At 40.3% G+C, this 15,055-nt stretch overlaps 1 protein-coding gene across 1 annotated transcript in view; it reads left to right on the top strand.

Annotated features, from left to right (window-relative positions):
- DOCK10 (dedicator of cytokinesis 10) overlaps positions 1–15,055 on the top strand; it is a 185,920-nt gene that overhangs the window by 67,116 nt on the left and 103,749 nt on the right. Inside the window, exons 5-11 of the mRNA XM_062197273.1 lie at positions 1,280–1,352; positions 1,570–1,692; positions 2,245–2,379; positions 12,340–12,523; positions 13,806–13,891; positions 14,219–14,302; positions 14,423–14,578. Of these exons, the coding sequence (XP_062053257.1) occupies positions 1,280–1,352; positions 1,570–1,692; positions 2,245–2,379; positions 12,340–12,523; positions 13,806–13,891; positions 14,219–14,302; positions 14,423–14,578 (841 nt within the window). The remainder of the gene's footprint in view (positions 1–1,279; positions 1,353–1,569; positions 1,693–2,244; positions 2,380–12,339; positions 12,524–13,805; positions 13,892–14,218; positions 14,303–14,422; positions 14,579–15,055) is intronic.

Below are 15,055 nucleotides of genomic sequence, written 5' to 3'. Positions count from 1 at the left end.
GGATATAATTTCGGTCTGGGACAGTGTAGAGGGTCTGGAGACCAATGATGATGATAGTTGCACAACAGTTTGTATGTGTGAGTACTTAATGCTAACCAACTGTATATTTAAACACGATTAAACTGGTAAGTTTTCTGTCATATATATTTGACCGCAATAAAAACAAATTCTGTTATCAGGACTGGAAATGTGGTTCTAATCTCAGACTTTCCCTCATTTAGTATTGAGGACAATATTCTTTTTTGATTCTTAACTTTCCTTGTACAAACTGGGAGTAGGCATGTTCCTATCTTTCAAAGGGAGGTTAAAAGAGAATTTCAACCCATTAATTAGTGCCCTGTATGATTGCAAAGTGTGGCAAACTTATGCAAACTTAAATATAAGGAGTCTGGTCATTCACCTAAAAATGTGTCTCTGGTCATTTTCTCAATAGTCAGATTCAGAGATTGTTTCTATATGATATAATAATATTAAAGAAAACAGAAACATTTAATGAAATTTCTGTATATGAGATTTTATATAGTAAAACAGGCCAAATTGCTACATATCAAGGAGTGCCTCAACCCTGGATGATATTGTCTGGTTTCCATTCAACCATTAGTTGTGACATAGAATCAAGCCATGAAAAGCTTATTTCTGACTTATTTTAATGTTTATGGAGCTAGGAGTGAACTATTGTTGTTCTGGGTTGGTCAGTGTGCTATGACTCAAATAGGCATTTCCAGGCTACCCTAGGTGTGCACAAAATGAATGTAACTGACAGGAAGTCCCTTTGGGCAGCCTTTCGAAGAGACTGCAGGTGCAACAACAGCACAGCCTAGTGGCCATAGTTCAGGCCACTTCTACAGAGAGGGATTTGGGGGACTGAGCCTCTTCAAATGACTATTATTACCTTATTACCGTTTGAGCATGTTACTCACTATAGGTAATGAAAATATTACTACTTAATATTCCACTTCCAAATGTGCAGGAATGACAATGAGAATTATAAAACATTTAAAATTGTCCTACTTTCCTTTGTCTAATTCAAAAAGATATGCCTAAATTTATATACAAATAATAATCCCATTGTTTAAAATATTTATGCACCAAAGATAAAATAGTAGAGTGTGTGGGAAAGCAAATATTTCCAAAGGAAATAGAACTCTCGCAACATTACCTTATTTTATTAAAATTGGTAGGAAGTAAAATGCAGTAGTTGTTACCTAGGGAACAGCTGAAAATGAAAGCAATGTCTCAAATGGCAAATCAGAACCTTTTTTTTTTTCTTCAATATCAGAGCAGAATGCAAACCAGAGAGACTACCTTCACATTCCTTTGAGGTTGACCATGAAGATGCTGATAAGGATGAAGTAAGTATTGTTAAGAGTGAAATGTTTCAAACACAAGGAGAGTGGGTCTCTGTCTTGCACTAGAGGGTGTCGCATCAGATGCAGGAGCTGTTTGTGACAGGGCTGTTAGTCAAAATGAATCCTGTGTGTTTGGAAATTGAATATGATGATTGAAAAGGAGTCAAGGAAAATTAAGTCTTGTTTTTTGCCTGTTATTCTAATGGTGCTGTTTGTGCAGGATACCACTTCCCACTCATCTTCCAAGGGTGGTGGGGCAGCAGGAGGAACCGGAGTTTTTAAGTCTGGCTGGCTCTACAAGGGGAATTTTAACAGCACTGTGAACAACACTGTTACTGTTCGGGTAAGAGCTCATCAACACTGATCCTTACTTTTGTCACCTTCCTGATACCCTCTCCTTTGGTCACAGCACAGAGAGCCCTTGGCATTGTGTTTCCATTTCATTTAATTTAAAAAATATATTTAGTGATTTATTTATTTGAGAGGGGGAGAAGGAAGGAGACACAAATAGACAGAATTCCCATCTGCTAGTGTACTCTCCCAATGCCTGCAATGGCCCTGTCTGGTCCAGGCCAAAGTGGAAGCTGGGAACTCAGTTCGTGTCATCCACATGTGTGATAAGGACTCAACTACTTGAGTCATCACTTGCTTCCTCCCAGAGCGCACATTAGCAGGAAACCAAGTTGGGAGCAGAGCCAGGATCCTAATTAATATTCAGTGCAGGCGCCCAACAGGCATATTAACTTGTAGACCAAATGGCATATTTTATTTATGAGGAAATAGGATTGCCTTCTCGAGAACAGTTCGCACAAGTGCTCCAGAAGGAACAGAAAAATTGTAACTTTCATGAGCAGTAGCACACTGCAATTTGAGCTACTTTTGTCTTTTCCTTTAGTCATTCAAAAAGCGCTACTTCCAGCTGACTCAGTTGCCAGATAACTCCTACATTATGAATTTTTACAAAGATGAAAAAATATCCAAAGAACCCAAAGGCTGTATCTTTTTGGATTCCTGTACAGGTGTGGTGCAGGTGAGTAGAAATCTCTTTTCTCCTCTGGAATTTTTTTTTCATTGAAAAGTGCATTGAGCAAATCTTTACAGAGCATCTCATGTGAACTTAGAATTATCAGCGATTATATGAGTTCAATGAAAATTAAGGCAACCTAGATTTCTGCTGCCAAAGAATCTTACTGTCAACAAAGAAAAACAGGACTTAGGCAAAAAGAAAAAAAAAAAGTGGAATCAATAAAATTTTCAGTAAGGAAAGTAAACAGAAGGGAAAAACAAAAGTGGTGAGATCTGAAAGGAATATCAACACTCAAGAAGTGATAAAATCATGTTGAAGAGACAGCATTTGGTTTATGGACTAAAGAATCAGCAGGGGCCATGGGTGTAAGTCTATGATCTCCCCAAGAAGAAGAGGAAAGTGACCAACTGTGTGGCCGCAGCTAAAGATCCACACAGCTAAAGAAATTCCATAAGGTAATGTTGTATACATGATGTACTTCAAAGCATGCACTTCAAAAATTTTATTTTTATAATTAGGTAATAATTATAAGTGGGTAGTAAATTTACACTGTGCATACATATCATCTTTCTTTTAAGAGGACTTTTTCTTTAAAGGTGTATTTTTATTTACTTGAAAGAGTTACAGAGATAGGAGGAAAGACAGAAAGAGAGAGAGAAAGAGAAAGATAGAGAGAGATCTTTCATCCACTGGTTCTCACTGGGCCACAACAGCCAGGGTTGGGCCAGACCAAAGCTAGAAGCCAAGAGTTTCTTCCGGATCTTCCACATGCAAACACTGTGGCTATCCCTCTTCTGCTGCTTTCCCAGGTCGTTAGCAGGGAGCTGGATCTGAAGTGGAGCAGCCGGCTCCCAAACCATCTGCCATATGGGATGCTGGTGCCCCAGACAGAGGCTTAACCTGAAACTGCCACTTTGCTGGCCCTGAGGGTGCTTTCTTAAAACAAAGATTATATTGATTCCTAAGGGTTCATTCAGAAATAGACATAGTGCCTTGAGCAGATAATGTGCTTCTGCAATCTTGGTCTTCAAATTATTATCCTCAGTATTGAATTTGACGTGGAACACTGTGGCAGAGAGCAGCAGAATAATTCCATAGACTTCATTTAGAAATCTTACATTCAAAACGTTGATTCTCTCTGCTCTGATGAAACAGCTCTCTTTATTATCACATGTAAAAATGGAAGCAATCGAGTGTTGGGCCATCTTTCCTCAAGTTTCTTGGTCAGTCTGGCTTACTGTGGTTCAAGACTATGTTTCTGGTCCCAGGCCACTAGAGCAGTACTTTCTGTTACCACCAAGCCTGGGGAACTCAGAGTGCTTGTTACACATGGAGCTAAGAAACTTGAACTACTGTTGGGGCCCTGATAGGTGGATGCAAGGCAGAGTCCTCTCCAGCCATGTTGGCCTATCTCTGAACAGTTGATCTGCCGAAATCTGGAGTTAAAGCACCAGCCTGCAGCACCAGCATCCCATATGGGCGCCAGTTTGAGTCCTGGCTGCTCCACTTTCGATCCAGCTCTCTGCTATGGCCTGGGAAAGCAGTAGAAGATGGCTCAACTCCTTGGGCCCCTGCATCCACCTGGGAGACCTGGAAGAAGCTCCTGGCTCCTGGCTTCAGATAAGTTCAGCTGTGGCCACTGGTCATTTGGGGAGTGAACCAGTGGAATGGAAGACCTCTCTCTCTTCCTCCCTGGCTCTACCTCTCTTTGTAACTCTTTGAAATAAAAAAAAAAAAATCTGGAGTTCCTCCAGAAAGTAATAAGGCTGAACTTTAAAAGGAAAGAATTAATTAAGTGTTGCTGAGCACTCAGCTAGATGTGAAAGATAATTGCATTTTAATGCAGATGCCAACTTTCCATAAGGGAAGGGTATTAAGGATCTTAATGGAGGGTGGAGATTTCTACTGTTGGTCACAGAGTATACTCTGGCCTTAGAAACATAAAACAAAACTTTAGCAGTCGATTTAAGATCAATAACTACCTTTTATAGACATTGAGCTAAAAAATTTAAAGATTTTCCTCTTTTTTAGTACTCCAAAGCTGGCTCAAGCAAATGAGCCATCATTTTAAAGAACTATCTTGTAGTCGTTTGTTACATTTAAGTTTGCAGAGGTGCAGCTTAATCTGTAGAGTCTTCTTCAAAGAAGACAGTGTTAGGAATCTTGGTGCTTTGATGTAACCCACTGTAGGAACTTCTCCATCATCTCCTACTTAGACCATGTTTCAGTCTCTGCTGAAACATTACCTTGGAAAGAAGAATTTGTTAGGAGAAAAAACAGGTTTTGGATTCCTCCAGGTCAGCATTCAAATCCAAGTCTTGCCATGTAGAATCTGACAACTAAGTAACTCAGCTCTTTGGTCTCAGGTGTCTTTTCTGTAAAACTAGAGTAAATGTGCTAATGTAAAAAGCATCTGGGAGATGGTGTACCTTCAGCCATTCTTCCTAAGTCATTCCACTAATTACAAAAGGCACGACTTAGAGAGATTTCACTGTGGAAAAGTCTTCCCAGAAAATTTTGATTCACATTCTTGAAGTTTCTTCCAAACTATGCTAATCTGTCCATTTCTTCATTTGTCCATTCATTTATTCATTAATTCATGTAACAAAAATCCTTAGGGCTTAAGACAGAAGAAATTTTGCTTGGACACAGAGAATTCAATTCCTTGTTGACGTCAGAATCAGAGAGAGACATAGCAACAAACTCACTGTTACACAGTTCTGCAAGAGCTATGATAAAGGTGAGAAGGGTAGTGACCATGGAATGTCCTGGGAGCACAGAACGGTGATGGACTCCTCTAGTCAGTCTGCAAACCTGCTTAGGAAAGTGAAGCCTCCCTGTAGGATTCCTGAAGGGTAATTTTGCTTATTTATCTTCTAAAGTGTTCAACTCTGTATCCCTGTATTTAAAAAAAATTATTCCTCTTCATTAAGACCTTCCTCTAGGAGCCTCTACAGCTGTCTTACAGCCAGAACCTCTAGATTATGAAATCACTTTGGGCAGACATCTGGGTCACTTGTCACCTGGTGTATGAGTCCCTGTTCTTGCTTATTTGCTGAAAACTGATTTGTAAGCTTTGACACCTGAAGAGCAGATATTGAGCCAGATAGTACAAAAATAAAACCATTTTTGCTCTTGGGCACAAAATGTGCTTGAAGATGAATCACGTACACACTGAAGCGCAGAGTGAAGAGAAAGCTGGAATGAGTCAGACCTCTTTTGTCAAGAGTCAGTGCCAGTTTCCCTCAAATAAACAAAAAGAGTAACAAACATTGCTACAGAAAATGCTATCCAGCAGTTTTTTTCCCATTCGTTTATTTACATGAAGGTAACAGATTCCATGTATTTCATATCCACAGTTTTGAGAACACAGTGATGCTTCCCATTGTACACTCCTTCACCCCACCTACTCTCTTCCTCCAGCATTCTTTTCTTTTCTTTTTTTTTATTTTATTTTTTTGACAGAATGGACAGTGAAAGAGAGGAGAGAGAGAGAGAGAGAGAGAGAAGGTCTTCCTTTACCATTGGTTCACCCTGCAATATCCGCTGCAGCCGGCGCACTCCGGCCGGCGCACCGCGCTGATCCGAAGCCAGGAGCCAGGTGCTTCTCCTAGTCTCCCATGTGGGTGCAGGGCCCAAGGACTTGGGCCATCCTCCACTGCACTCCCGGGCCACAGCGGAGAGCTGGCCTGGAAGAGGGGCAACCGGGACAGAATCCGGCGCCCTGACCGGGACTAGAACCCAGTGTGCTGGTGCCGCAGGCGGAGGATTAGCCTATTGAGCCACAACGCCGGCCCCAGCATTCTTTTCTTTAAAATTTTTTTTTTTTTATTTATTTGAGTGGTAGAGCCACAGACAGAAAGAGAGGCAGACAGAAAGGTGTTCTATCATTGGGTCACTTCCCAAATGGCCACAATGGGTGGAGCTGAGCCAATCCAAAGCCAGGAGCCAGGAGCTTCTTCTGAGTCTCTCACATGGGTGCAGAGGCCCAAGCATTTGGACCATCTTCCACTGTTTTCCCAGGCCATAGGCAGAGAGCGGAATCGGAAGTAGAACAGCCAGGACACGAACCAGTCCCCATATGGGAGCCAGCACCCTATAGTCAGAGGCTTAGCCTACTATGCCACAGCGCTGGCCCCAGAAGTTCATGTTCTCAACAATCTTAGTTAATAGGCCATGTTAGTTTGCTTCACTCAGACCCAATCTATCTCACTGTATTTTCCTGAAAAAAATTCTTGGAAATCATATATATATATATATATATATATATATATATATATTTACATATAAACAGGGGCAACATAGACTAGAGAGAAATTCCAGGTCAGCATTCTCAAGACTTTAGGTAACATTTATGACTAACAATTTCCAGGATCTTTGGAATGAAAAAAAAAAGTGAGCTATAATTTTCTGTGTTTTCAATCAAACAGTGTTATATCAGTTTTTTAAACTGGCCCTCCCAATCAGAAACAGAACTCCCCATTTTTATTGCTTCAGTTTTGTCTTGGGACAAAGGGATATTCTTTGAGAACGTTTTATTCATTGAATCATTTATTTATTCATTCTCCCATCAATCCATCCCATCTGAATCTTGTCACTGTGGAAGAGAATGAATGGCTCAAGAATTTCATTTCTCTACGTTCCCTGTCTCAATAGTGATCATAGCTGATGTCACTCTGTAAGGACTTAAATGGGGGTGGTGGAATGCCAGACACTTTTTTTCCTCCCAGGTACTCAGTCTGCCACCATGTGCATGAGTTTTAAGGCAATGGCCTCATATGTTTAATGAAAGGCTAGAAGTTCAAACGCCACCTGCAGGTTGTTCAGCTCACTGCATAACTGAACTGCAGCCAAGTGTGAGAAATAGGGCAGCTTTGACTCAATTGAACTAGAATATTGAAGCCCACATAAAGGCCATCAAATTGGAAGGGGAAAGTATACTTCAAAGGAAAGGAAATGTAGAAGTTGTACATAACCTGTAAGTCTTGCATCAATAAACTCTGTCCCTAAAGATCTCACCTCCCGTAACAACCAGATTATCAGTTGCAATTGTCTTCACCTAATATATTATTTTATAGCAGACGATGGGAGAAAGTCATAACAATTTATTAACGTAAAACTCAGGGAGATACAGTGACTTTCCCAAGCCACAGAGCTAATAAATGGCAAAATCAGATGTAGGGTAGAGGAATGTTTAACATTACAGAAAGATACCCAGGGAAATTCTGTATTTATCATACATAAAATGAGCACAGCCACAACTATACATTTATCCTATGCAACCACATAAGCAGGAGGAACGATGTAGAGTTTTGTAAGTTAAAGCAATGAAGTTCATATTGAGGATTCATTTCAACAAATATATATTGGAAAATTACTATGGGCAAAGCAATGTGGAAAAAAACAAATAAGAAAATCTATGGGACTCCTGTCCTCAAAGAGCTTCCTCCCTGTGGGAAGGATGGATGCCTCCCCCCACACACACACACACAAAATCTAGCACATGCACATAAAACACAAATGACACATCTCAAATAAAAAGCCTGATAATACATGGAGAATGAAATTGCCCTGATAGCTTCACAATGCTGCATTTTATTGCACGTGTATTGTATGCACACTTCCATGGGATACATTTCTGCGTATTTATTTGCTGACATTCCATTCTACCAGAATGTAAATGCAGTGAAAGGCAGCACTATTTTGCCAATGCTGTGTGACTGGCACTCAGGTGGTCCCCAGGACATTCTTGTTAGGTGAATGAACAAATCAACCTACAGAGAGTAGAAAGGATTGCATGGATGGTAGCCACCAATGCCAGCAACCTGGATTTCATGTTGTATGTTTCCTTTTAAATCTCTTCTGTTGGGCCTGGCGCTGTGGTGCAGTGGGTTAAAAACTGGACTGCAGTGCCAGCATCCCATATGGGTGTGGGTTCGAGTCCCAGCTGCTCCACTTCTAATCCAGCTCCTTGCTAATACACCTGGGAAAGCAGCAGAGGATGGCCCATATCCTTGGACCCCTGAACCCACGTGGGAGACCAGAAAGAAGTACCTGGCTCCTGGCTTCTAGCTTCTGGCTTCAAATGGGCTTAGCTCTGGCCGTTGCAGCCATTTGGGGAGTGAAGCAGTAGATGGAACACCTCTGTCTCTACCTATCTTTGTAACTCTTTCTTTCAAATAAATAAAATAAATCTTTAAAAACAAAAATCTCTTCTGTTTGGGTGACTTCCTTCTTTGATATTTATTCCTCTATTGGCTTTGGGGTATTCTTTGGAGTATCTAGTTTAGAACTTTCCAATCATTTTTACAAGCAAATTAGTTTGCCACAACTCATTAAGCATATCAACGAGCAATGGACATATTCAGTTTCCAGTTGTTTAGGAAGGCAAGCAGAGAAGATGTAGTGAGCTAGACTGAATGAAATAGTTATACTGGCTACAAAGGACCGATAATTCAAGAGAAATAGAGAGAAATTTGGGGAATAAATGAATAATAATTACTCCTGATTGCCATTTGAATGACTTCACAGTTGCTCTTCAAGATTATTATGAATTCCATTGATTTTCTCTTTGTTCTTTCTGTTTTGCTGTTTTATATGCCATTATCTTAGCTATTACAGAGTGAGATAGAACACCACTCAGGCACCTTAATCTTTCCCAGTGTTAAGTGTCTCTACACTGCAAGTGGTTCTGTTTCTCTCAAAATAGAGAAAGATAATTTAGTTTTTGAGAAGTTACAAATAGGATTTTTATTTCATTTATAAATGTCCCTTTTAAAGATATAATAGACTGTATACTTTGCTCAAGCTTTGAAAAATATTTTAATGTTATTGATGTTGACATTATTCACTTCATTTGAGGTACAGATGAAATTTAGAAAATCAACCTGTTTGTATTTGGGAGAGATTTATTTCTAAAATTGTATTCAATTTTGGCATCTATGTTTGAGAGCAGACTGTAGCTCAATCTACTCTTAATTTTGATCAAATATAAGCATTTTACAGAGCTTTGCAACTCTTTGTCCTCATTAGTTACAGCATCAGATTAGTTAAGTAGATTCTTTCATGTATTTGTTTTGAAGACAACACTGCAATTCACTTGTATTTTACTACATTTGGATACGTAAGATTATTGTAGCACAAGTTATGCCCTAAACCCTGAACATTGCTGGTTCTTTTCTGAGTATCTGTTTCTATTCCTGTGGTTGCTGGTTGCATTGGGAAAAAACTGTTGGTGTTGTAATAGGAACCCTATGTCTCCTTTTGTTCCTGAAACCTGTGTCTCCTTTTGTACCTGCTCTTCGTAGCCTGGTCTTATCAGCGAGGGTCACAGTTTCATTGACGTCCCTCATCAGAGTCTGCAAAACGTGCATGTGAGAATGTAGGAGAAGAGTCTGCTCCACTTCTCCTAGGGACAGCCTGGCATCTAGGAATTTGCATTCTTAGATAAACTGCCTAGGTGTTGGCTTTGCATGCGAAAGTTTGAGGCCACTGTCATTCTGGCTGTCCTTATTCTGTTCGTGTAACAGCCAAAATAATCTCAAAATCCAACTATGACATTTGCTTGTCTGACTCATTCTATTCTATACTCATAAAATCTAGTGCCTTTTTTTCAAGATATTTACAAAACAAGTTAAGTACACTTACTTTGCTATTTGCATGGTTACTTGGTTAATGCCTGCCTCCTCTATTCTACCATAGCCAAGACTAAGTCTGCTTGCACCCACTGTAATGGTCAGACTAACAGACACCCATTTTATGGAAGATGAACATCGCTGCACATAGCACTAAGGATAACATGTTAGCTTCTGCTCTTACAAGATTGGTGCACTATGATTAAGAGCCAGATCTGTGAGTGAGTCCTTGTAAGGCAAAGAAATAATACATGCTTGACAATAATGCAAAAGTATAAATGAACAGAAACAGAGCACTTGTTCTCTATAACGTAACATGTTAACGGATTTTCATAGTGAGGGCCACAGTTAGCTTTTTATTTTTTTTTAAGTTTTTTTTTTATTTATTTGACAAGTAGAATTACAGACAGTGAGAAAGAGGCAGAGAGAAAGATCTTCCTTCCATTGGTTCACTCCCCAAATGACTGCAACAGCCAGAGCTACACTGATCTGAAGCCAGGAGCTAGGTGCTTCTTCCTGGTCTCCCATGCAGGTGCAGGGGCCCAAGCACTTGGGCCATCCTCCACTGCCTTCTCAGGCCACAGCAGAGAGCTGGACTGGAAGAGGAGCAACTGGGACTAGAACCAGCGCCCATATGGGATGCTGGCACCGCAGGCGGAGGATTAACCTAGTGCACCACGGTGCCGGCCCCAACAGTTAGCTTTTTAGCTAATTATTCTTTCAATTCCTGAATTTCACTTTTGCTCAAAACTCTTATGTTGTACCACTGTGTATTCTCATGCAGTTAGAGAAATCACAACTCCGCAAGGCAAGTTTGCATCTTTGGTGTGTAATGGTACCAGGTCACTCAATTCTCGGTGCCCTCAGCTCTGCACAATACATGGGCCAGCTCAGTGGGTAGGAATAGGACCACAAATAGCAAAGTATATAAAGAGATCATTTTCCTATCTGTGCCGCTAGCTACTGATACAATTCCAAGCAGATATTTATGACTCTCCCTAAGTCTCAATTTCATCAGATATTAAATGGAATACAATGATTTGTCTCATAGGGTTGTTATGACATTTTAATGTATTTTAGTAAAATGCCAAGCAATTGTTTAGTAAGCGTTGCTTTTACAGTAGTAATCTTGTGGTTATAGAAGTTGAAAGCAGCAAATACCTTCAGACAGTCTGTGAGAACATCCCAAAAGGGGAGATCATTATCAGAAAGATGTTAAAAAATATTTTTTGCCACCAAGAAATAATAATTCTGTTCTCAAAGAAATTCTATCCCTTTTATTTGGCCAAAATTCCACATTACTGCTTTCATGGTTCTTCTCCTGCTTGTATTTTAATTCACAGAGTTATCATTGACATTAGCTTTTGCTTTATTACAGTTGAGTGCACTACAGCCCTTACGATAGTGTGGGTAAAGGTTGAATACCTGTATCAGTATCAGAATTACCTGGAGTATCTCCAGTGAATCTCAAAGCCACCCTAAGTTAAATAGCACTAGGTTGTCTCAAGGAGGAAAAGCTTTTAAGACAAATTTGCAATTCTAATCTTGTGGAAGAAGTATATAAAACTGTAGTAGCTGGCCAGCACTGCGGCTCAATAGGCTAATCCTCCGCCTGCGGTGCCAGCAGTCCGGGTTCTAGTCCGGTCGGGGTGCCGGATTCTGTCCTGGTCGCTCCTCTTCCTGTCCAGCTCTCTGCTGTGGCCTGGGAGTGCAGTGGAGGATGGCCCAGGTGTTTGGGCCCTGCATCCCATGGGAGACCAGGAGGAAGCACCTGGTTCCTGGCTTCCGATCGGCGTGGTGCATCGGCCGCAGCAGCCATTGGGGGGTGAACCAATAGAAAAGGAAGACCTTTCTCTCTGTCTCTCTCACTGTCCACTCTGCCTGTAAAAACAAAAAAAACCTGTGGTAGCAATTTGTTCTGTTGCCTACCTTAAAATTCCTGTCTGACATCTTTAAATGGCCCATACCTTCTTCTTAAAGATTTCAGCCTACAGGTTGCCTTTGAAGCGATGTGTAAGAAACTAAGGTGAGAAAATGAAGGCTTAAACTCAAAGGAACTATTGGAAGAGTTTAGAAGACACAAATGCATGTGCCTAAAGATGAAATTTCTGAGTCAAAATTTTGCAGTGTCAGCAACAAAAATCTAAAAAAAACATAACTTAGTCCAAAACGTTTTGAAAGAGACCAAACAAAATGATTCATATCCATCCAAGATCCTGTCCTGTATTGGAATGGTCTCTTTTGTTACCTACCCATATAGAAAGACTTCAAAACCCCAACCCATATAAGACCTAACTGCTGCTCGCTTTTCTCTCTTTCTGTATCACAGAATAGCAGACTAAGAAAATATGCCTTTGAACTGAAAATGCACGACCTGACCTACTTTGTGCTGGCAGCGGAGACGGAGTCGGATATGGAAGAATGGATCCACACTCTCAGCCGCATCCTGCAGATCAGTCCTGAGGGGTCCCTTCAGGGGCGGAGGAGCACAGAGCTCACGGAGCTGGGGCTGGGTGAGAGCTCCTGAAACCATCCACCTTCGCTTGCCAAGCGTGACGTGTGCCTTTGGTGCACTTACGCTGTTAGTCATGTGGTAGCTGTCAGGTCTAGTTCCCCCATCCCTGAGTTATTTGCTGTAAAAAGTCACCTCTGGATCTTTGCTTGCTTGAGCAGTGATGGTCACCATGGAAGTGTACAATGTAGAATAGAATGGGAGTGACTTGAGGCTGTTACTCAGGAAGGGATGTTTCGAGTCATTTGTCAGCAACATCAAAAGTGGACCAGTGACTGATGGGTTGTTATCTTGCAGGGGGTATTTTGTGTTTTTTTTTTTTTAATTTTTGTCTTGTATTACATTAAATTAATGAAACTTGTACTATGTAAGAGTTTATACATATTAATTTTAGTTAAAAGACATCTTTCGTTTGTGCCTTTTTGAACATACTTAGATAGGCACATATGTAAAAGTTAAAAAATTATGTATGGTAATAGAAGTTGTTATAAGATAACGAGTTTCCTCTACATAGCCATAATTCTCCTATAAGACTCTAATCAATTCTAGGCAAAGAGAAGGAGCAAGAGAAAGGGAAAAAATGGGTGAAGGAGGGGTAGACATATGTTTATAGATATGTAGAAGGCAATTCTACCACCTGCAGAGTCAGTCACTATTTCCCCCAAAATATCTCGACATTTTGCATAGCTCCATGTTATGTTATAACCAAAGCATCTTTAAATCCTAGTAGTCTAAGTATCACATACTATAAAACAAAGGAGTTATGGAATAATGAAGGAAAAAATTTGATTTTAACCCAACTATTATATGTTATAATAGGTGTTTTACAATCATTTATTTGTTCAGTTAACGATAACCAACTAGAATATTCATGCTTTTAGTACCTTACAGAATTTCAATAACTGAAGTCAGATGGTATATTCTAAATTGATGGCCTGAGAAGAATTATAAAAAATATTATACATATTTAAGAATACTTTAGTGTACATTGTGGAAGTCAATGAAAACAACCCCAGGTATCAACATTGTGTTGTGGACCCAAAGTTCTTATTGGCACAGGATGGTATCATGGCAGGATTTCAAAAATGATCATTGGCAGGTCTGATTTCCAGGCCTTAATTGCCCACCAATGTGGACTCCAGGAATCAGGACAAAAGGAAGTCTTGGGCTTACCAGTATCCATCTTACATCTTGAGTTTAACCCAGTCTTATATGTCACAGGGTAGTAAAGTGATTGAGTCAGGCATATAATCTAATAACCTGTTTTGCCCTGTCTTTTCAAGATTCACTGGATAATTCTGTGACTTGTGAATGCACGCAGGAAGAAATGGATTCTTCAGAGAACAGCCTCCACCCAGACTTTGCAAAAGTAATACAGTTGACATTGGGCTACACAAATAAACTTGAATGACACATGAGTTACTGTTTTCATGGGAAAGACCGAAATCTTTTCCAACAAGATTTAGACCAAGACGCTAGTTCAGAACTTCTCATGAACCTGTGTGTTTTATTTATACAAATAGTACTCAAAAAATAAAAGCATGTTTTTACAAGATTTGCCAAGTATAAATGGATGACATTACAATTGTAAGATAATTGTAAGATAATATTAAGAGGCTACTTCTTGGCCATACGGGTGTAGCTGGGCTGAATCTGCATATTTAGATACCAAAGCATAAAACTCTTTTATCTTTAGTACCTCTCAGAAACTGAAGAAACAGTCAAGACAACCAGAAATATGGAGAGGCTAAATCTGTTCTCCCTGGATCCAGATATTGATGTAAGTCACAATTCCTTCTCAGCGGATCTGAACTTGGTCCGTTCAGCTGGAGATCATCATTTAAAATTTCTTTTTCATGGTATGTGTTTAGTGACTGGAACTTTCAATTTCCTTTTTTAGACCTTGAAACTTCAAAAGAAGGACCTTTTAGAAGCTGATTTTGGGATCAAACCCTTTGAAGAAAAAGCTGCCAAGAGAATCATGATCATTTGTAGAGCTCTCACCTTAAATCTTCAGGGGTGTGTTACAGAAAATGAAAATGATCCAGTAACGAATGTGAGTTTTCTATCATATACCAATCGGCCAAACTTGCAAGCAAGGTCAAAATCTTTTCAACGCCTGCTGATTCCAGACACTGGTTTCATACCACGTAGTGTGCTGGGGAGTAGGATTCACAGTGTGTTTCCACGTTAGAAAAGCATGCCAAATTCGATGTGCAGTTGTCCATGCAGTGCCGTGATATTTTCCTTTTAACTTAAAGGAAGCTTCATGGGGCTTGGATTCTAGGACTCTTCCCACAAAATGAGCTCAATGGTTCAGAGTTTCTTTCTTTCTTTTTTTTTTTTAAGAGTTGTTGTTTTATTTATTTGAAAGAGTTACAGAGAGAGAGGGAGGGAGAGGGAGAGGGAGAGGGAGAGGGAGACGGAGGGGGAGAGGGGGAGGGGGAGGGGGAGGGAGAGGGAGAAGGGGAGGGAGGGAGGGAGAGGGAGAGAGAGATCATTCGCCCTCTGGTTTACTCCCTAGATGGCCAGA

The sequence above is a fragment of the Lepus europaeus genome, chromosome 1 (genome assembly GCF_033115175.1).
Source record: "Lepus europaeus isolate LE1 chromosome 1, mLepTim1.pri, whole genome shotgun sequence".
Classification (NCBI taxonomy): domain Eukaryota; kingdom Metazoa; phylum Chordata; class Mammalia; order Lagomorpha; family Leporidae; genus Lepus; species Lepus europaeus.
Note: the sequence above shows the minus strand (reverse complement) of the source record. Positions and strands in the feature narration are given on the sequence as shown.